Raw genomic sequence first — 21846 nt, forward strand, 5'->3', positions numbered from 1 at the left:
AGTAAATCTGGCACTGTAGTCAGTAAAATGCTAATTTAAGAAAGTTAAACTTTGGCACTTGTGTTAGTCAAAAATCTTATTTTGGAGCAGAAGTGTCCAAAAGACAACACCTGTGAGCTGTGGAAAATTGTACATAACAACTATACAGAACAGTTTTCAGACTTGCTCCAGATTGCCAAGCTAGCTATATATATGCCCCTTCAGCAGACTGTGAAAAGGGGTTTTCGGTATTGAACAATATTCATGTACATATAAGGAACAAATAATGCTCAGAACCAGTCAAAAGATTAATGCTTACGCAACTAGATGCAACATCTTTTCAAGAATTTGATTCATTGATTCAAATAAGGGTCTTTAGCGGAAGAAAGATGGATATTAAAATGTGATGTAAATATTGAGTTATGGATGTTCCCTCATCCCCCTCAGTTTTGTTCTTTTCCCCCCTTTTTGTGATAAAGAGGGAAATCCCCCCGTATGATAAACTTTTGGGAGCACCTTTGCAAAGAGTGAAAAATTATGGTCACAAGGACTGAAAGAAAAAAAACTATTTCCACACAATAACTTGACATGTATACTTGGTACCTTGTTGTTTCTGTAAAAGGCTTGCATATGAACTAAAAACATCTGTTGTGTTGGGGGTAAAAGGTCAGGATCAAAGTGAGTCTAAAAAGAAAAATGGTTTCCATATGATAGCTTAAATTCTTTATCACCTACTTTGGCTGAAAATTTATGTATGGCTTGCATTTGAAACAGGATGTATACATTATGGGTTCAAAAGGTCATGCTAACAGACAGAAAGGTGGAAAAATGATTTCCACAACACTACTGAACTTTTGTACCACATGCCTTGACGAAACTTTGTAAATTTTATGCATTTGACATGAGAAAGACACTTACTGGGGTGTAAATTTGGGAATTTCAAGTTCAGAGGTAATTTTGAAGGACTTAAATAAGGAGAACCATTTCTGCAGAATATCTCCAGTCATATGCCACAAAACCATGAGCAAACTTTGTGGATGGTTAGCATTTTTAGACAAGAAAGGAATCTACTGTTTTGGGGTCAAAAAGTTAAAGGTTAAGGACATAGACTAAAAGAAGGCAAGGAAGACAGCTATTGATTTTGAAATGAAAATGTGTAGTATCTAATAAATGAAAGAGGGTTTTCCATCAAAGAAGCATCATGTAATTGTATTCACCACATGTGGGCATATTATGTACTAATTATTGTACTCATGTTGTTTTCAGTGCTAAAAATTTCTGATAGCCCAATACCTGGACCCCTTTAATTTTAGATTAGGCCCATCCTGTATTCTGGGTGAGAGTGCCAGTTTGGCTTGTTGATTTGCATAATTTGCCTGAGGAAACTTTGATTGAGCTGCTGAAATGTATAAATGTATTTTCAAGATGTTGACATACCTGCCATAACACGGCACAATCTAAATCAGATCACCACTGTCCAACACGAAAATGATATCTAAATTTAATCAAACTGAAGCATGGCGAGTCATGCTAAAAATATGATTTTGTACACCCAAAACTCCAGCCATGGTTGCGTTTTGAGAAAACACAATTTTCAGTAATCTTCAAAATTAGTAAAGAAGAAAAAACCCAACAACCCACCACCACCACCACCACTTTCAGTATTTGCCTGCTATATGTAGCATGTATAAACAGTAAGCAGTCTTGATTGGAACTGATGTAAATCTATCCCTTGGGCAGTTTAAATAGCAGAAGTTAAAGGCAAAGATGTCAGGTTTAAATCACCATTTCACATATTACTTAATTTGCTGACAATAGCTAGTGAGATGTGTTTGAAGGCAGAAGTGGGTGAGCCCATTTTGCTAATTTGCATAGGATCAGGAAGTGGAACAACCCATTATAGACAAATCAAAGAGATGCTAGATGCCTGTAAAAAAGTTATTACGTATCATTGCCTTGAATGAGAATGTTTAAGCCATCTGTTTTATATATTTGACAAGTTTGTAAACAGTGGCAACATTTCTTTGAAGTCAGATTTTACTGCATATTAGAATACAAAGCATGATCATTTCATTTGTCAGAATAGTGTTCAAGTGTAATTCATTTTTAAAGTCCATTTAGGAAGCCCAACAAATATAAATTTAAAACTCTTGGTTGATGGAGTTTACTTTGTGAAGCACGCCAAAAAAAAAGATGGGGGGCTATTATTTCTTTGCACATACAGTGGGACCCTGCTATAATGTAACAGTTGGGGTAAAAAAAAAGATTGGATTGCATTAATAGTGGGGTTTTACAGTATTTTACTTTTTTCCGAGAACAACGCATTGACACATGTACGTGTATTCATGTCTGATGTATATCATGAATAGGGGATCAACACCATTTATTTTCGTGCCATCATGGCATGCAATTTATCCATAATGCATGTAATTCCATTGAAAAATTGCACTCAGATTTAAAATATTCAATAATTTTATCACAGATCATTGTGTCTGAATTCAACGTCTAATATATAGCATGAACAGAGTATTAACACTGTTTACTTAACGTCTGTACCATCGTGGCATGCAGTTAATCCATAATACATGTAATTCCATTGCAAAAAGTACATAACATATTTAAACTATTCAGTAATTTTGTCACAGATCATTATGTGTCTGAATTCAATGGAAAAAATTTGCAGCAAAATTAGGTTATGCACATATACAGTTCATTATGTTACAAGGTCTTTGAATGATGTCTGTACAAAAATCACACTGCTAAATATTATCATATGCATTTCTGTGTACCTTTATTCATTGTAAATTTCCAATAATTAACACTTGTATGTCTATTCATTTCAATGACTACAGCAAGAATAATTAACAAACAGCATATGCTTTCAGCGTGCATATAACTTTTACTTCAGATTTTGTGAATATCAATAGAAACATGTGGAAAATACTTTTATAAAGAATAAACACATGTTGGCTATTGTTTGAGCAATGATTGTATACAGAATTAATTGAAGATAATCACAAAGGCGACTTACTGGCTTTACTCATGGATCAGTAATAAGTAATATTTTTGAGTGTTTATTTTGGCACAACACTTCAAGAATCTGGTGAAATTGTTAAATTTCAGAAGTCATGCCAAATCGTATTATATTCGAATTCATACGTGAACTCTTCTTTAAAAAAAATTCTTTGTACAAGAAAAATACGCATACATGTATTTAAAATTTCAGGAACCATGCCACGATCCTATTATATTCGAATTCATACACTATCTCTTTCCAAAATGATAATACATTTTTTATACACTATTTCAAGTACTTTAAGGGGAAAAAAAATATTTTTTCATGTGCGAATGAATATATGAAATTTTGGTAGCCACACCACAACCAAGTTATATTCGAATTTGCATTACCATGGAACACATTATAGCAGGGTCGTACTGTACTGCAGACAACACATTGACATACATCAACTCAGTTCAGACCAGGATTTACTCAGAGAATCCAGGAAATGGGTTTTAACACCAGGACCATCCAGTCCCTAGTAAGTGTAGTGATGAACACTACTGACACCTGCATTACCGTAAAACCCCTTTGAACCCTATTGAATTTATATTTGAATTGTAAATGTTGCAATGTTGTGTGACAATATTAAAAAAGGTGTTTAACAAGCTGTGTGCTTGTGTCTAAAAACAATATTCTTGCAGCACTGGTTGTGGTAGTTGTTACTATTTGTGTCACTAGTTATTGTTCAGGTGAAGTCTATTCTCTCTGTTCTTAGCACTGCTTTAACACACCATCTTTAACTTCGTGAGTGGAAATAATTAAATGATTGTTACGTCAGTAAATCCACTTTCAGATTTATCCACTCGTTTTTATAATAATACTATGAGTCCAATAAACTAGTTATACAGTTACCTTTATTTAGCAATCTCTTGTCTTAAACACTACTATTTTAAAGGTTCTTTAAACGAACATGCAAAACAAATGAGTCTTTATTGGGCAACCACTTGTCTACAGGTCCACTTCTACTTCTTAGAAGTGGTAGCTTAATAAGATGGTAAATTCTTCTCTTTCTATAATGATGAACTATATTCAAGTACTTTTGTTGACAGTGAAGCCCAAGGTCAAAATTGAATCCTTGACAACAGTATACCCTGATCAGAGTGAGGTCACAATCCATTGTCATGCTGATGGACTACCCAAACCAGAGGTATCATGGGAGTTCAATGGCTCACCCCTGGATCTCAGCAGCGAGAAGTTTCATCTTGATACTTGTAAGCGAATATTAAGTATTATTTCCATCCTTATAAGCACAACTAAGAACATAAAATATAGGTCAGTTTTAGTGTCAGCATTCACATTTGCATAGATTTTGATAGCAGTGTTTTCCTAGTTGAAGTTTTGCTTACCTACAACAAATTCTGTGAAATTTTCTCTCATGAAAGTTGATCTAACCTATTATGACTGGCTCTACTTTCTAGCTTCCATTTTCAAGGAGGAAAGAAGGCATCACTTAGCTTAGTGTATGGGTCTTATTAAAAAAAGGTTATGTCTTGCTGCAAAGCTGCCTAAAATTTTATCTTGAATTTTGAATGCAGTATAAGGTTGTGTTTTAAATTTAAACTTTTTCTTAAAATTTTTATTGATTGTGCCAAAAATTTGAATTCATTTATATTTTTACCCTATGTTATTTGGAGTTAAATTTTTTTTGTTGAAATGGTCTTTAATTAAGGTAGAGAAAAATGGAAAACCCAGGGGAAATCACCACCTTGGATGAAGTGTGCCAGAAATGATGATTATACCTGGGACCATAGAGGCAAAAAGCAGACACTATTGCACAATTCTGGCCCTTAAAAGGCTTCATTGCAAAGTAAACCAGATATGTGCAGTAATTATCTAAATAACACTTACCTATTCTCTTCCTAAAACTTGCATATCCAGTTACACATAAAGAAAAATAAGTAAATTCATACCTGATATTTGATGTGTTTAAAATAACAGTAGTTATTTTAAAGTGTTAGAAGTATATTGTTTCTTTGTTCTATAGACCAACACATCCTGACCATCCGCCAAGCTCATTATCAGGAAGATACAGGTTCATACAAATGTGTAGCAGTCAACAAAGTGGGAAAAGCTGAGGATGCAGTCTCCATCTTTATCGATGATCCAAAGATTACACCAGAACATAGTAAGTTCTTTTTCTTAAAATCATATTAAAGATATTTTGTCAAAATATAATACAAAATGTTCAATCGCAATATACAGGTTCTCTACATGTAAAAGAGGCATAACTCTCTAGAACACCTACACTAACTCTTAACACATTAACCCCTAGCGACGAGTTAACGTGGCAGGAGGTAGTAGCCTATTGCTGAGCTTTGTAGCATCATGGTCGTGAATGATACACTAAATTGGGTGGTATTATAAAAAGGTAGACAGATGTAGCTCTACAATGATACCAAGTAATCTGGAATATCTAGTTGCACTACAAAATACAGAAATAAAAAAGACATTTTTTGGATCCGATTTTTTCAACCCAAAATTGGCTTGTGGTCGGAATCCGATTTTGTGTCCAGATTTTAGACTTTTTGGTCTCAGATCTAAGGCAAACTGGTATGAACTGCAAACAGACAGATGAACCTTTGCAAAAAGTAGGATAAGACATGCATTTGGTATAAAGAGTGGTCTCGATACAAAAATAATGGCTCAGTTTAGCACCAAAAAAAAACCAAACTCCAACTTTTACCTATCTGCTCATGCACGAGCCAAATAGCCAATGAAAAACGATGTTTTTAACACAACTAGGCAGCATGTTATTGAAAGACCACCTGGGATTTGCTGTTTTCAGATCTGTTCAGAAATAGCTTTCAAAATGTGTTTCCTACTCGATTTTCAGGCGAAAATGACAAAAACCTCTGGGGTTAATGTGTTAAGAGCTGTTAAGTACTGTGGTTCCCTCCTAATATGTCCACCTTTTGTGCATTAGGAAAGTGGCCTTGTAAGAGGGGTATCCTTTCTAGAGTGGGATCATACAGATGTGAGTAATACTTTCATATAAAGTTAGAAAGGTGTAACTAATTCATAAATATATTTATATTAATGTTATCTAAAATAATTATGAATAATAATTAAATGTGATGCAAAACCATTAGAAAACTTTGTCAGTAAAATCAGGATACAAAAATTTGGCTGTAACTTTCACTCTTCAAAGGGGCCCCTAGTGGCCGAGTGGTCTAAAGCAGTCTCCATTACGGATCACTGCCATTTCACCTCTATGTGGGTTCGAGTCTCAGATTCGGCTAATGTGGGTATGTGACAAAGCTTGCCAATAGTTTCTCGTGGGTCGGTGGTTCTTTCCGGGGTTTTCCCGGGTTCTTCCTCCACCATTAATACTGGCCACCATGTATAGCCTATAGCCACCATGTATAGCCTATTCTTTCAGGGGTTTTCCCGGGTTCTTCCTCCACCATTAATACTGGCCACCATGTATAGCCTATCGTGTGCAGAAAATGGCGTTAAACCCTACAATAACAACAACAACATCACTCTTCAAAAGTTCTATTTTCTCACTGCTGCAGAATGTATAATTAATTTTATTCCTTCAAATCTTTCTGACTTGAATAGCCTCATCCTTTTGGTAGCCTCAATAGGATAATAGTTTTTTTAAGTAGTCCAAAATGTAGGTCAATTTAAGTATTTGCATGACTGCACTTTTTGTTATTGTTGACTTGTGACTAGTAACAAAACATACTTGTCCAAAATTGTGCATGAAGTGGGATCGCTTTTGCTGATCATTTCTTGTAAAATTTCTCCAAGATGGACATAAAAATTGCACATTATCGAAATAAGCGTGTCCATATGTCACTTTGGACCGAAACTTATGCCTGACATTACAGGGTTATTGACTTAACAGGGGTCAAGATAAATGGGCTAATATTAACATAATAAAAAGGATATTTGGAGGAACAGGACCAAAATGCTTGACATTCACAGATTCTTGAGATAACTGAGGTTGAGATGATAAGTGGTTTTGACACTATACCACTGTCAAACTAATTTGTAACTATTACATGAAATGCTCTGTGTTTACATGATCAGCTGATTTTAGTCTGGTACCAAGTGAAATACATTTCATAATCAACAAGACAAAAGATATAACAGGTAGCATACCATTTTTATACCATGGCAGCCAGATGTCACACAGCATTGAGCTGAACAATACTGTGCATCTCAATTGTTAGATTTTGTCATCTTGATAATTATTGGTAATAATAACAGCCAATCATTATCAATGTGACAAAATTATAATTACTGGTAATAATAACAGCCAATCATTGTCAAAGTGACAAAATTAGACATCTAAGGAATATACATCAGTAAGGATAATAGATTACCATATATACTCATGAGTCGAGTCAAACTGCAAATGACAAAAATCCTGATCTTCATAATGGGCCTGGAGATCAGGGTCTGTTGTTTATTTTACTGATTACTCCTCACAACAGCACAGACCCAGATCTGCTGGTGCATTGTGACATATCTGGTTCTATGCAGTTTGCAGCTGGACTTCAATTGTAATCAAGTATGTAATGTACTTGCCTCTTTTTATCTATTGAACTTGGGTATTTAAATGCAATGTTGGAAGAAATGTCAATATGTTGTATTTATAAATCTGCAACCATGAGATTTCCAACTGTAATCTACATTATGTATCAGCTCGGTGGTGGGTAAATTTGGCCTTAGTATGCTGGCTGCCATGGAGGGGTAAGGTGCTTTTAAATACAAAATAAAACTCAGTTTAAAGGCTTTAGGGTGTAAGGAGTGAGTGGTTGACCACTCTATCAATCTGTAATTCAAGTTTTGAAAAGAGTAATCATACATACAAAGATATTGTGAAGAAACAAAATATTTTGCAGTATATAAAAATCAGAGTACCAAGGCATAGGCTCTTCTCAATAATGCATGCCTGTAAGAATATTCTCAATAATGCATAAGAATATTCTCAATAATGCATACTGGTAAGAATATTCTCAATAATGCATGCCAGTAAGAATATTCTCAATAATGCATACCGGTAAGAATATTCTCAATAATGCATACTGGTAAGAATATTCTCAATAATGCATACTGGTAAGAATATTCTCAATAATGCATAAGAATATTCTCAATAATGCATACCGGTAAGAATATTCTCAATAATGCATACCGGTAAGAATATTCTCAATAATGCATACCGGTAAGAATATTCTCAATAATGCATAAGAATATTCTCAATAATGCATAAGAATATTCTCAATAACGCATAAGAATATTCTCAATAATGCATACCGGTAAGAATATTCTCAATAATGCATAAGAATATTCTCAATAATGCATAAGAATATTCTCAATAATGCATACCGGTAAGAATATTCTCAATAATGCATGCCAGTAAGAATATTCTCAATAATACATACTGGTAAGAATATTCTCAATAATGCATACCGGTAAGAATATTCTCAATAATGCATGCCAGTAAGAATATTCTCAATAATGCATACTGGTAAGAATATTCTCAATAATGCATACTGGTAAGAATATTCTCAATAATACATACTGGTAAGAATATTCTCAATAATGCATAAGAATATTCTCAATAATGCATACCGGTAAGAATATTCTCAATAATGCATGCCAGTAAGAATATTCTCAATAATGCATACCGGTAAGAATATTCTCAATAATGCATACTGGTAAGAATATTCTCAATAATGCATACTGGTAAGAATATTCTCAATAATGCATAAGAATATTCTCAATAATGCATAAGAATATTCTCAATAATGCATGCCAGTAAGAATATTCTCAATAATGCATGCCAGTAAGAATATTCTCAATAATGCATGCCAGTAAGAATATTCTCAATAATACATACTGGTAAGAATATTCTCAATAATGCATACCGGTAAGAATATTCTCAATAATGCATGCCAGTAAGAATATTCTCAATAATGCATACTGGTAAGAATATTCTCAATAATGCATACTGGTAAGAATATTCTCAATAATACATACTGGTAAGAATATTCTCAATAATGCATAAGAATATTCTCAATAATGCATACCGGTAAGAATATTCTCAATAATGCATGCCAGTAAGAATATTCTCAATAATGCATACCGGTAAGAATATTCTCAATAATGCATACTGGTAAGAATATTCTCAATAATGCATACTGGTAAGAATATTCTCAATAATGCATAAGAATATTCTCAATAATGCATAAGAATATTCTCAATAATGCATGCCAGTAAGAATATTCTCAATAATGCATGCCAGTAAGAATATTCTCAATAATGCATGCCAGTAAGAATATTCTCAATAATGCATACTGGTAAGAATATTCTCAATAATGCATACTGGTAAGAATATTCTCAATAATACATACTGGTAAGAATATTCTCAATAATGCATAAGAATATTCTCAATAATGCATACCGGTAAGAATATTCTCAATAATGCATGCCAGTAAGAATATTCTCAATAATGCATACTGGTAAGAATATTCTCAATAATGCATACTGGTAAGAATATTCTCAATAATACATACTGGTAAGAATATTCTCAATAATGCATAAGAATATTCTCAATAATGCATAAGAATATTCTCAATAATGCATGCCAGTAAGAATATTCTCAATAATGCATGCCAGTAAGAATATTCTCAATAATGCATACCGGTAAGAATATTCTCAATAATGTATAAGAATATTCTCAATAATGCATAAGAATATTCTCAATAATGCATACCGGTAAGAATATTCTCAATAATGCATACCGGTAAGAATATTCTCAATAATGCATACCGGTAAGAATATTCTCAATAATGCATAAGAATATTCTCAATAATGCATACCGGTAAGAATATTCTCAATAATGCATACCGGTAAGAATATTCTCAATAATGCATAAGAATATTCTCAATAATGCACACAAATATGCAAAATAAAGGGCAGCTGAGACTTTTTGTGTTTCAGGCAGCAGACTAAATTTGTAGGAATGAAGTGATGAAAAAGAATACCTTTTGACCTTGTCAGAATGTTTAAAATCCACCTTTCAGGTGACTCTATATCAAGTAAAGAGAGTTTCGTGGTATTCCATGACAACGGGTATACCATTTACGAGCCACACCATTGTCTGACCCAGCGCCATGTGCTTGGTAACTTTGGCAACTTCCATTTCATCCCCGAGGAACTCGATGATGTCCCATCAATGTGCCAGAGTGATGGACCATGTGTGTGGGGAAGTGCTGTGACTGTCAAGGGCAGATTTGTATATGTTAGTCAGCCAGAGCAAAATAGAGTTCTTGTTGTTGATGCAACAGAAACACTTAATCCAAGACAGGTAAGTCTTTAGAACCAAATGATGATAAAATTGGACTTGTATCTCACAAAGCTGCTTTTACAATGAAGTGACCCAAGAAATATCAAGAATTTGTTGCCAGTGTCAACCTAACCTGTATACGGATATTCTTTATCTTAATACAATATTTCTTAGTAAATTTAATTTCTAAACTTTGTCTTATGCTTACCTGCATTGCATGCAGTGCAATATAACTAATTTATTTATCTTGTTTTTAAATTTCTCAATTCAAATAATGCTTTTCATGCATCTTGTAAAACATGTAAAAAGAATGGGAATTTAACAGTCAAACATTTTCTCCAAGAACTTTTATTTCAGAAACCTCCAAAGGAATAAAATTGTTAAAAACTTTTGTCTAAAGGAATGATAGCCAGTTATTCTTGGTAATATAACCAGAAATTTTTTTTTGATCTAAAAGAAATTTAGATTTCTAATTGAAATACCAAATTTAAGCTGCATTAGCTATGTGACTTAGATGACAGATAAGTGATGTCATGGATTATTTCCAAAGTAGCTTAGGATCATGGGAAATCATAGAATTTAGGACCTTATGGAAGAGATTTGACTCAAACTAAAGGGATGATGTCAAGATCACCAGTGGTATTGAGTATAAATGGGGTGGGGTTGGGTTCTACTCACTAAAAGTCCCTATTAAGTAGGAAGCAGATTGTATGTGAATTATTTGTATCATCTGACAGATAGTGAAGACAGATAGGGTACCTGTCCAGTTGCATTATGTGGAGGCAAATGATGAGGTGTGGGTATTGTGCTGGAATGGCGAAGAAGATTATGGCACCAAGACAATCATAATTATACGCGAGGCAAGCAAAGATGTACAGCATCATATAATCCACATGCAGCCAATTGGCAACCGTTTTGATCAGGTGACTATGAATATTGCACATTGTGTTTTTGATGAGAGTTTGGAATGATTTAATATTATGGTCCTTAATCCATTGTGCATTATGTGTTGTCCATTGTGCATCATCTGTCCATCAACTGTTGCTTATTACCACACTGTGTGTTGTCCATTATGCATCATCTGTCCATCAACTTTTGCTTATTACCACACTGTGTGTTGTCCATTATGCATCATCTATCAACTGTTGCTTATTACCACACTGTGTTGTCCATTATGCATCATCTCTTCATCAACTGTTGTTTATTACCACACTGTGTTGTCCATTGTTTATCATCTGCCTATCAACTGTTGCTTATTAAAACACTGTTTTCCATTGTGCATCATCTGTCCATTGACAGTTGCTTATTACCACGCTGGAGTCCATGCCTCTGATCCAATTTCAGTTGAACTTGGAATATGGTTTTATCTGACCCAATTTCAATTGAACTTGGAATATGGTTTTATCTGATCAAAATTTTGGATGAGTTTGTTAATGAGCTTGATCCCTATTATTGTGATGATCGATCTTACACCTGTCAACCTTCTTAAGCTGATGTCATTAAGATCACGTAAGTTCTATAATGAGTGTGAACCAAGTATATTAATGATAGAATCTTGCATCAAATTGGCTGAGATTGTTACCACTATGGAGGCATTATTTCTCATCCCGTTTGGATCAGAATTGGAGTGTAGGCTTATATCATTAGGATCTTGGACAAGTTTGGTAATAGGTAAGATGCATGAATATAAATAAGTTGATCTTGCATCTGTTTGGCTGAGCTTGTTGCAGCTCATCAAGTCATATTTCTGATTTGATTTCATCAAAGTTGAAATATGGATTGTTATCATCATGATCGTGGATGGGTTCAATACTGATTGAGAACGAGGCATGTAAATTATGTAACCTTGCATCAGATTGGTTGAGCTTGTCACAATTCTGGAAGCCATATTTGTGTGCTTATATCATCGATATAATATAATGTTTAAGTCAAGAGTTTGATCCATGCTTGTTACCACTCTGGAAGCCATATTTCTGTGCTTATATCATCAATATAAATAATGTTTAAGTCAAGAGTTTGATCCATGCTTGTTACCACTCTGGAAGCCATAACTCGGAACCTGTTTTATCAAAATTGGAATATGGGCTTGTATGATCAAGACATTGAGTAATATGACAATTAAGCAGAATCCACACATATTAATAAGGTGATCTTGCATCTGATTTACTGACCTTGTTACCCCTTTTCAAGTGATATTTTTAATTTAGGCTTTATTTTCAACAAGGTCATGAATGAATTCATCTAAGAGCAACAGACTGCATATTGACTATGCTTTTATCTTTACAAAGAATTTTTTTCAGTACAGTGTGACCCTGCTGTAGCACACTTTAATTTGGATGTGACATAGCTCACACATTTTCATATGCATGTATGTTTCTGGTATGTGAATGCATATTTTTTTTCTTAAAAGTAGGAAAAATAATGAGTTAAAAGTTTACTATTGTTTTGGGGAAGAGATCATGTATGAATTCTAATGTAACACAGTTGTGCGTTGGCTCCTGAAATTTCATATATAAATATATTTATTCTTTTCTTCTTCTCTTAAAAGTATGAAAAATAATGCAAAAAGTTTATTGAGGGATCGCACTGGGCTTCACCAATGTCGTAAATTACTATTTTTATTTCCTTTTTGGCAACAAAATATACCATCTGGTGATTTTTTTTTGAAGGCTTTTACCATTGTTGGCTGTTTAGATTTGTATATACAGTCATGGGTTTGGAGTGGAGAAATTCAAATGCACCATGAAAGGAAGCCACAAACTTGGATATAAAATGCACTGGAATCTATCGTTACATAAACAAATCCTATGCTCATATTGAGAAGCCATCTTAACAGTGCATTACTTTATCATTATGCTCATATTGAGAAGCCATCTTAACAGTGCATTACTTTATCATTATGCTCATATTGAGAAGCCATCTTAACAGTGCATTACTTTATCATTATGCTCATATTGAGAAGCCATCTTAACAGTGCATTACTTTATCATTATGCTCATATTGAGAAGCCATCTTAACAGTGCATTACTTTATCATTATGCTTAGGTTGAGTATCTGTATGATTGAAATAATTGTGCTGCCACCTACAATCGACCAACCTTTGAAGGCAGGAACAAGAATGGCTACAATCAAACAAACAACAGCTAATTTTTAATAAATTTACCCAGAAAAAATTGTTTTGCTGAAACTTCAAAGAAAACTGATTACCTTTGAAGTATCAGTCATTCTGTATAAATATTAAGTAAATGAAGAGAATTTTTTTTTTAGAGTCAATCAGTGTTCTGCATATATTTTGTTGTTGCCGCCAGAATAAGAAATGGGCATTTGTTTGGTCTTTAGCATTACCTTCAATAACACGTGTATCCTTCATCAAAGAACTGCTCCAGTGGCCTAGTGGTTAGAGCATCCACCTCGGATGTGGGTGGTCATGTGTTTGATCCCTGGCCAAGTCATACCAAAGACTTATAGAAATGGTACTAACAGCTGCCTCGCTTGGCGCTCAGCATTAAGAAGTTAGTATAAGGACTGGTCGGCCTGGTGTCAGGATAATGTGACTGGGTGGGAAATCATGCTACATGTCTGTGGCATGATGCCCCAGTGCTAGACATCACTATAAACTGTCACACTGCAGACATCGTAGCGATATGACTGAAAAATTGTTAAAGCTACGTTAAAAATCCAAATCACACACACACAATCCTTCATCAAAGCAAGCCAATTACAAACTTCAATAACTTTCATGAAAGGAAGACAGCACCAAGCTTAAACAAATGCAATGGAATCTGCCAGATTGTTGAATTTTCCAAAGTGACCAGAAGATACTTATTGTATAGTGAAAGTTTCCTTTTTTGGCAAGAAAAATGTGTAGGCTTATGATTGCTACCTTTGGCAGTATAAAATGCAAATTAAATTTCCAATCTTTTGAAACCGTAGATGTCTGGCTATCAAGTTCCTTTTTAATTTGTTCATATGTTTTCATTTTCTTATGAATGGCCTCATCCCTTGGGTAGCCTCGGCAACATGATTGTTGTCCCCATCTGACCAAAATTTATACCAGTTTAAATACATGTACATGTAGCATGTTAACAACTATAGCCACATGATACTGGCATCCATATAATAGTGAATTGTTGAGTGATGTGTGTGTTGAAAATGGGATATAGATCAAATGAGGACTTCAGTTTTTTAATATATGCAGTATTTGTGTTTTCTAATGAGATGTGAGTCGTCAATGAATTTTATATGATGTATACTCAGATGCATGAATTTTAAGATAAATGTACAGTACTTAATACATTATAGACTGTACTACACAAATATAAGTTATCAATATAGAAGTGTATTTCAGACTAGTTTTGTCTTCATTTAATGATACTCACATATTACCCACATACACACATACACACACACACACACAGAGCCTGCTTTTTGGGGTATATCCAGGGGACAGGTTACATATGATGTATTTTATAATACATAATAAACTTGTCTTGTGAAATTATCAGCTATTAAGTTATGTTAGCTAGGTTTAACAAATCACATCATTTGGGCCTCATGTTTCGAGTAGCATGGCGCCACCAAGATACCAGAGAAAATGCAGAGGTATGCTGGAAGCATGTTTCATGTGATATGTAATTTAGCTCTAAAATGGTGGTTTTTCTGCCATTAGTTTATTATAGGTTTTGCTTTCAGAATATTAAACTGGAAATGTAATAGTGCTTTAAAATATTGCTTTCTACAACTATTCCAAACATTTTGCCATCTGTACAAAATTTTGATGAAAACTGGTGGTCATTATGCTGTTTTATAATTTCAGGTCAGGAACATGTTTTTGCCGCCTCACAGTGACCTTGATCAGGTCTTTAAGTATGGCTATGCCATGCACAATGAACAGCAAGGCCTATTTAAGGTGGATCTTCAACAAAAAAAATATGTCAAGGCTGTGGATTTCAGTCCATACAACTGTGTTCCACAGGCTTTGGCATTTATACCAATAGGTAGGCGGAGTTTTTAAAGTTATATTTATGCAGAATAAATTTCAATGGAGGTATGTTATCTCCTCTTACTCCCATCCCAGAATTGACAACATAAATGCTTTATTCTTTTTCATTTTTTAAATGTTGTAATGGAAAAATAGTTCTTTAACAACTGGTTTTTAATTACCAACTCTGCAAGTTAAATAGTATTCAAATTTTTGGAGTACTCCTCATAGTTTTATGACTATATTCAAAGCAGGCCTTACTTTAGTTTTTCACTAGTCCTATGAGCATATGATTTTGTCTTCAAACACAAAATAGTGTGGTTGTATAGACTTTGTGTACCATATTTCTTGAGTGATAAGACTTGGTGTCCAGTCTAAAATAATTTCCAATGTTTCCACTTTACTCATAAAATTTTTCCTTATACATACTCAAAAAATGTAGATACCCTCTTTATATTTTGAATACATTTAGTTGTCTTGCTAAATTTCCAAAACTGTTATATGCATGAATATTTGAAGTATACCATGTCAATCTTCCAGGTGGACAAGTTGTAATCCAGTGCCAGCAGAAAACTGTATCTAGTAGTCAATCAGACATTTTGTTACATATGGATACCATCACAGACATCGCTATTGCCAACTTCAGTAAATCTGGTACCCCATTTGTTACTCCTGACTCACGCAGACTAGCTGTAGTAGACAAATCCACTGGTAGAATCACAGTCTACCAGATAACAGACATGGGTAAGACTTTTATTTGTACAGTTTAACTGTCATGCATATTGTACTAAAACACTGTTGTTTTATCTGTATTTTAGTAGAAGTATCAATATATTTTAAGCAGACCTGCCAGCAGTCCTGATTTATCCAGGAATGTCTCAGATTTGCATGGAAATTTTGTAATTTTTATATACCAGAAAGTATAATTTTGCAGATTCCGTGTTGGGTGAGTTATTTCTAATCATTTCAGTCAAGTTCTGTTGTTGTTTTTTTGTGTGTCTCTCCAGTGTTTAGGTATTCCTCATTTCCAGTATCAACAGTTACCATTGTGAAGTCGTTTTGAAATGTGTTTGGTTTGCTCTGTGTTAAGTTTATTATAATGGATACATTTTTAATTTAAGAAAAACACAATTTTACAACAAACATTTGCTTTAAGAAAAGTTTAAAAGGAAAATCCACTACAGAAAGGAATACACTAAAGAATTCCCTTTCATTTGGTTCAGTTCGATAGATGATACTTATGATGTCGTGCTCCGCCTCAAAACCATCCCATGCAACCCTGTCCTGGATTCAGTTATTATTTAGTGGGCAGTTCTGTTTAAAGTCTAATTTTGTTTTCAAAATTACAATTTTATATTATGGCACTGATTGTAGTATTTAGTTCGGAAAAGATTTAACTGTCCACAGATTGCATGACACTTCCCTTGGCTTACTTGAATCAATTATTCAGTAATGCAAGAGGAATAGAAATGTCTTGCTACAAATTTCAGACATGTTTAGTTTTTTCTTTTTAATTAGTATAAAAAATCTTGTTATTAATGCCAAATTTGTAACAGTTGTCAAATATCAAAGTATTATACAATGGCAACCTTTGTTGAGGTGAATACGATGCTTTATGAACCAATAAATCCTATAATGACTGACACAAAATGGAGGTCAGTATTATAGGTTTACTTGTTTATAAAATTTAATTTACTAAAAGAATGGTCTGTAATTGTTTTATTACATGATTAAGTGAACAAGGTTGACATTTAACTTGCACAATATCATGATTCCTCATAAATCACATGATTTTGTATCATCAGTCATAAAGGGAATAAATGCAGTATGTTGCTGATTGTATTGCTTCAGGTGAAATTCAGGAAATCTTTGAAGTGACAACAGGCTCAAGTGTAAATGATGTCATCTTCCACCCATCTGATCTTCACTTTGGATATGACCTGTACATGACCTCCAGGGAACGCTCAGTCATCTTCTCTGTCAGTCTTGAAAATGGGAAAGTTGAAACAATTAAAGGTAACAACACATGATTCAAGATGCATCATCAACTGCATCTAATTAGTACCTTGTTTTACTTTGTGTTTAAGTGACAGAGATTGTCTGTTTTTATCAAAAGCTAAAAGTAGCTCTTTTAATGCCCCTTTTTCTGCAGAGTTGGGGGTATATACCAGTCTTCATCCCTGCTTCCATGCATCCTTCTGTCCATCACAATCTTGTGAATGCAGCTGGTTTTGCAGTGCTAGATTGTTTTGTATTATTCATCACTTCGTGATGTACATTTCAACCAATCACTTCATGACTGCAGTTTGTACAAGTTATTGTTCTTTTCTACTTACAGCTAAATGCTGTGTTTGATGGAATCTTGTGAATGTAACATGCTTTACACTGGATCTTCCTGAAACTTTGTACATGTTATGGTCATCTGATGATGATGTGCATATCAACAATTTACTGTCCTTCCACAATATTTGCCATATTTGTTCTCCAGCTGAACGCAGTGTTGACTGTGTGCATTGTAGCTTGATGTGGTTATGACAGAATATTGTGAATGCAGCTAGCCTCCAAGTTTTCATTGGATGACCAAGAAACTTTGTACATATTTTTTTATCGTCAACATCTGAAGATAGACAAGTCAATAAATCACTCTGACTGTGAAATATTTGTTAGAGTTATTGCCCCTTTTGTCTGCAACTGATGGCATTGTAATGCAGAATCTTGTCAAAATTTATTTTATTTTGTTATGGATTGATGTGAAACTTGGTACGTACTATGCAGTAAGCATTAAAGGATACGTCTGTTGATAAATCTTTGTGCTTCTCTAATTTTTGTGACAGTTTTTGCCCTCAGTCTTACAGCTGGATGCTGCAGTATATTGCATAATTTTGTGAATGCAGCTGTACTTTTATTTTTCATTGGCTTGCAGTGATACATGGTACATATTTTGGTTATCATTTGCTAGAATTATGCATTTTTTTGATTGTAGAATCCTCTCCATCGTGGGCATAGAATGGGATGTGGGAGAAACTGGGTATATTGACATTGGCAATTCACTCATCTTTCTTTTAAATTTTATATGCCGATCATTAGTTATTATGTTATGTTATTGTCCATCTCTCCTGTCTCTGTTAATTTTTCTGTATAATAACGAGTTATCTGTCATCATCAGTTACCAGACTTTGTGGATGGCTTGTACTTGGGCTAGAAGAACTCTTTTGATTCTGGAGTTTAAAGATTAAAGGTCAAGGTCATTGTGTATGAATGAAGAAGAATGGTTTTCACATAGGGCTGAACAAATCCCATAGCCCAACATATGAGACTATGCATTAAGGGACAAGTACTTGTTTCTTATTTTAAAACAAGTTTGGCAAGCGCTATATTTCATTCTTTAATCACTTTATCTACATTTATCTGGCCATTCATGCTATTCTGAATGCTTGAACTACGTCTGTTTATTCATTCACATCCTGTGATACTACATTAAGTAGTCATTGACAACTGTCACATGTGCTTGAGTTCTATTACTTCTTGACTGCATATTGGGCTCAAAGACATATTGTTCAGCCAGCCAAAACGCTTGAAAAAATCTGATGTGATTAATTCGCATTGCTTTAAATGACCTTATTTACTCAACACAGATTCCTACTGGTGGATCACCCTTTGATGTTAGTCCACCGGGTGAGTGCAACAAAATTAATGATAGGCATTTTATCAGCATAATTGTCTGCTGCCCTTGTGAATTGATTAAATATCAGGAATAAGTCTTTAATTTTTTTATTGATGATACAGAGGATCAACTTCATTGTGCAATATTGCATTTGAAGCAAAATAATTATGCTAAAGAAGTGGTCTGCATTTGCTTTTAAATGACAAAATGTATGCTATGATAAACCTGCCAACTCTTAGGAATTGCCGTAAGTCTTACAAAAATTAACTTTTAAAATACGAAATTACGGCATGCTAGGAAAAACTACAGAAAAACTATCATTGCTGAAAAATCCTGATAATTGGTTCATCTGTGTTTTATTTGGATCCAGGTTTCATCTTAGATTAGGGAAATTAGTCAGGGAACCAGACTAACTTTACAGCAGCACCCCCAACACTTTAAGCTGCACCTATTTGTTCATGCGAAGCATCTCTATGATCAAACTGTTGATTATAGAATTTTTAAAAATGGCATCCAGAAAGCAATGCATGTTTAAGATGAAAGGGAAAATAAGCTTTTAAAAAGTGTTAATAATCAACACAGAAGAATAAAAAGTAGTATTCAGATTCTTGTGAATAAAAGCTGAAAAGGACACATTTATGTCTATTGGACATCTTGTGCCAATTTGAGTATGTCTCATGGCAGGAGATATGATTGCTGTCGTCATGTGAAATGGAAAAAGAATTTCCAAGAATTATGCCAGGTTAAGACATAGCAACAAACCATTGAGCTGCATAGGTTTGGAACTAGAGTTTATGCAACTGTACTAGTTGTACTTTACAGACTTTTCAGTTGAACATAATGTTTGTCGTCGATGTGTCAAAATTTTAATTATGTTTTCCAGCTTTATGATAGCAGTTATTTATATTTTGTTACACCTTACTGAAAACTGGTAAATCTTACGGAAAAAATCAACTACCTTACTGTGACGGACTCGTCAGGGTTGGCAGGCTTGCTATGATCACTTTAAAATAAATAGTTGTCAAATAACTTCATCTTTTCTATTGCATAAAGTGAGTTTACTAAATTGCTTTTGCAAGGAAGCTCAAAATGGAAGATTCAGAGAAGGAAACACATGAAAGTGGAAGGGTAAATTGAAGGTTATGACTGAAGGTATGACTGAAGGTATGAGTGAAGGTATGACTGAAGGTATGACTGAAGGTAACTGTTCCTCAAAAAGACATCAATGAGACTTTGTGGCAGCAAAAGATATGATACAACAAAGAGACAAAGAAATTTCAGCCACATTGGGTTGATAATTATCCATGATTTGAATTCATCAACTTTGAAGGAATGATATTTTGCAGTTATTGCAAACAAGGTCCCAAACTGGCACAGGTTGAAAATTCAGCCAGATGTTTATGTCAGTATTACTGACAAATTCAGGATTTATTAAGCAAGTCTTATGACAGTACTGATTCTCATAAAGCCTGTGCAGCATGATATATGCATGACACTAGCCAGTGTCTTCAGAAAATCCCTCAAGTTAGAGTTGCTAACACCCCACACAAAAAGGCCATTTTAAAAACTAAAAGAGAGGAAATAAAAACACATATCAAATGAGAGCTCTTTTTAACATAGTCTATATCCTATTCCAAAAGGGAAAGCCCCTTTCTGATATGGAAGTGCTGTATGCACGCCAGGAGAAGAACAGTCTTAAACTTGATGATAATTATAACAACAGGCTCAGGGCAAGAAACTTGTTCTGTGAGAAGAAATTAGGGAAGGTCCAAATTCTTTTGCATTCTTGCTGATGGAAATGCTGATGCTACCATACCAGAACAAGAAATAGTATGTATACAATAACTTTACTGCAGCAAGAACTAAAAACATTAGGCCTTTGAAGAAATAAATATGTTGTAGAATGTTTCTTTTATTTTTAATAATGATTAAAATACATTCATCTTGTTGAACCTAGGCAAGAGAGTGCAATTTTGGGACAAGTGATAATGCAGGTGGGATAAGTGAATTTTATGAAACCACTTGTCTAGGACAAGTGGTTGAAAATATTTTTATCAGCCCAACCACACAATAACTTGAGCTGTCCACCATCCAGTTACCAAACTTTGTTAATGGCTTGCAGATGGGGAAAAGAAGATCCCCATCAATTTTTTAGGTCAAAGGTCAAGGTTAACATGAATGAAAGCAGAAAAATGGCTTTTGTACAATGGCTACTTTTCTCTGCTGTCTACAGTTACCAGACATGGATGATATATTGCACTTAGCCTAAGGAAGAAACCTATTAGTTTTAAGGTTAGATGGTCAAAGTACTGTGACTGAAGGAAGAAAAATTGTTTCCACACAGTAACATGAGCTTTTTGTCATCTACAGTTACCAATCATTGTGTATGGCTTGCACTTTGGTAATGAAGAACTGTATTGATTTTGAGGTCCGCAGGTAAAATGGTAAGGTTACTTCAAGAATATAATGGTTTCCATATAATAACATTATTTCTGAATTGTAGAAAACCAACTGTCATGGATGGTTTAAGCTTGGATAAGGACTAGGCCTGTTGATTTGGGGGTTAAAGGTCATAGGTCAAACTCACTATAACTGAAAGAAGAAATTGTTTCTGCACAAAAGTTCAGGAATCAAAATAGAGGTCTCTTCAGCATGGGGTGGACTTTAAACAGTTTAAAGTACCATGCATGATACTTTTGTTGCTTTTTCAGTGTTGGTTTCCTTAACTTTGGCTTGTGTATCATTCAGCTGAAAACCTAAGATGTATTCATTGTACCATCATATATTGATCCAGTTAGGTCAATGTGATTTATCTTTAATCTTTATTAAAGACATTTTAATGATGTTTCTGTTCAGCATGG

The 21846-nt window shown here is 34.2% G+C and overlaps 1 protein-coding gene across 2 annotated transcripts in view; it reads left to right on the forward strand.

Moving 5' to 3' along the window:
• LOC149802825 (uncharacterized) overlaps positions 1-21846 on the forward strand; it is a 151707-nt gene that overhangs the window by 121754 nt on the left and 8107 nt on the right. For both annotated transcript variants that reach the window (XM_089952280.1, XM_089952279.1), the window contains exons 9-15: positions 4090-4251; positions 5025-5165; positions 10078-10361; positions 11078-11263; positions 15157-15337; positions 15862-16065; positions 17173-17337. In XM_089952280.1, coding sequence (XP_089808406.1) covers positions 4090-4251; positions 5025-5165; positions 10078-10361; positions 11078-11263; positions 15157-15337; positions 15862-16065; positions 17173-17337 — 1323 coding nt within the window. The remainder of the gene's footprint in view (positions 1-4089; positions 4252-5024; positions 5166-10077; positions 10362-11077; positions 11264-15156; positions 15338-15861; positions 16066-17172; positions 17338-21846) is intronic.

This window comes from Sinohyriopsis cumingii, chromosome 3, assembly GCF_028554795.1.
Source record: "Sinohyriopsis cumingii isolate HCF-2022 chromosome 3, ASM2855479v2, whole genome shotgun sequence".
In the NCBI taxonomy this organism is placed as follows: Eukaryota; Metazoa; Mollusca; class Bivalvia; order Unionida; family Unionidae; genus Sinohyriopsis; species Sinohyriopsis cumingii.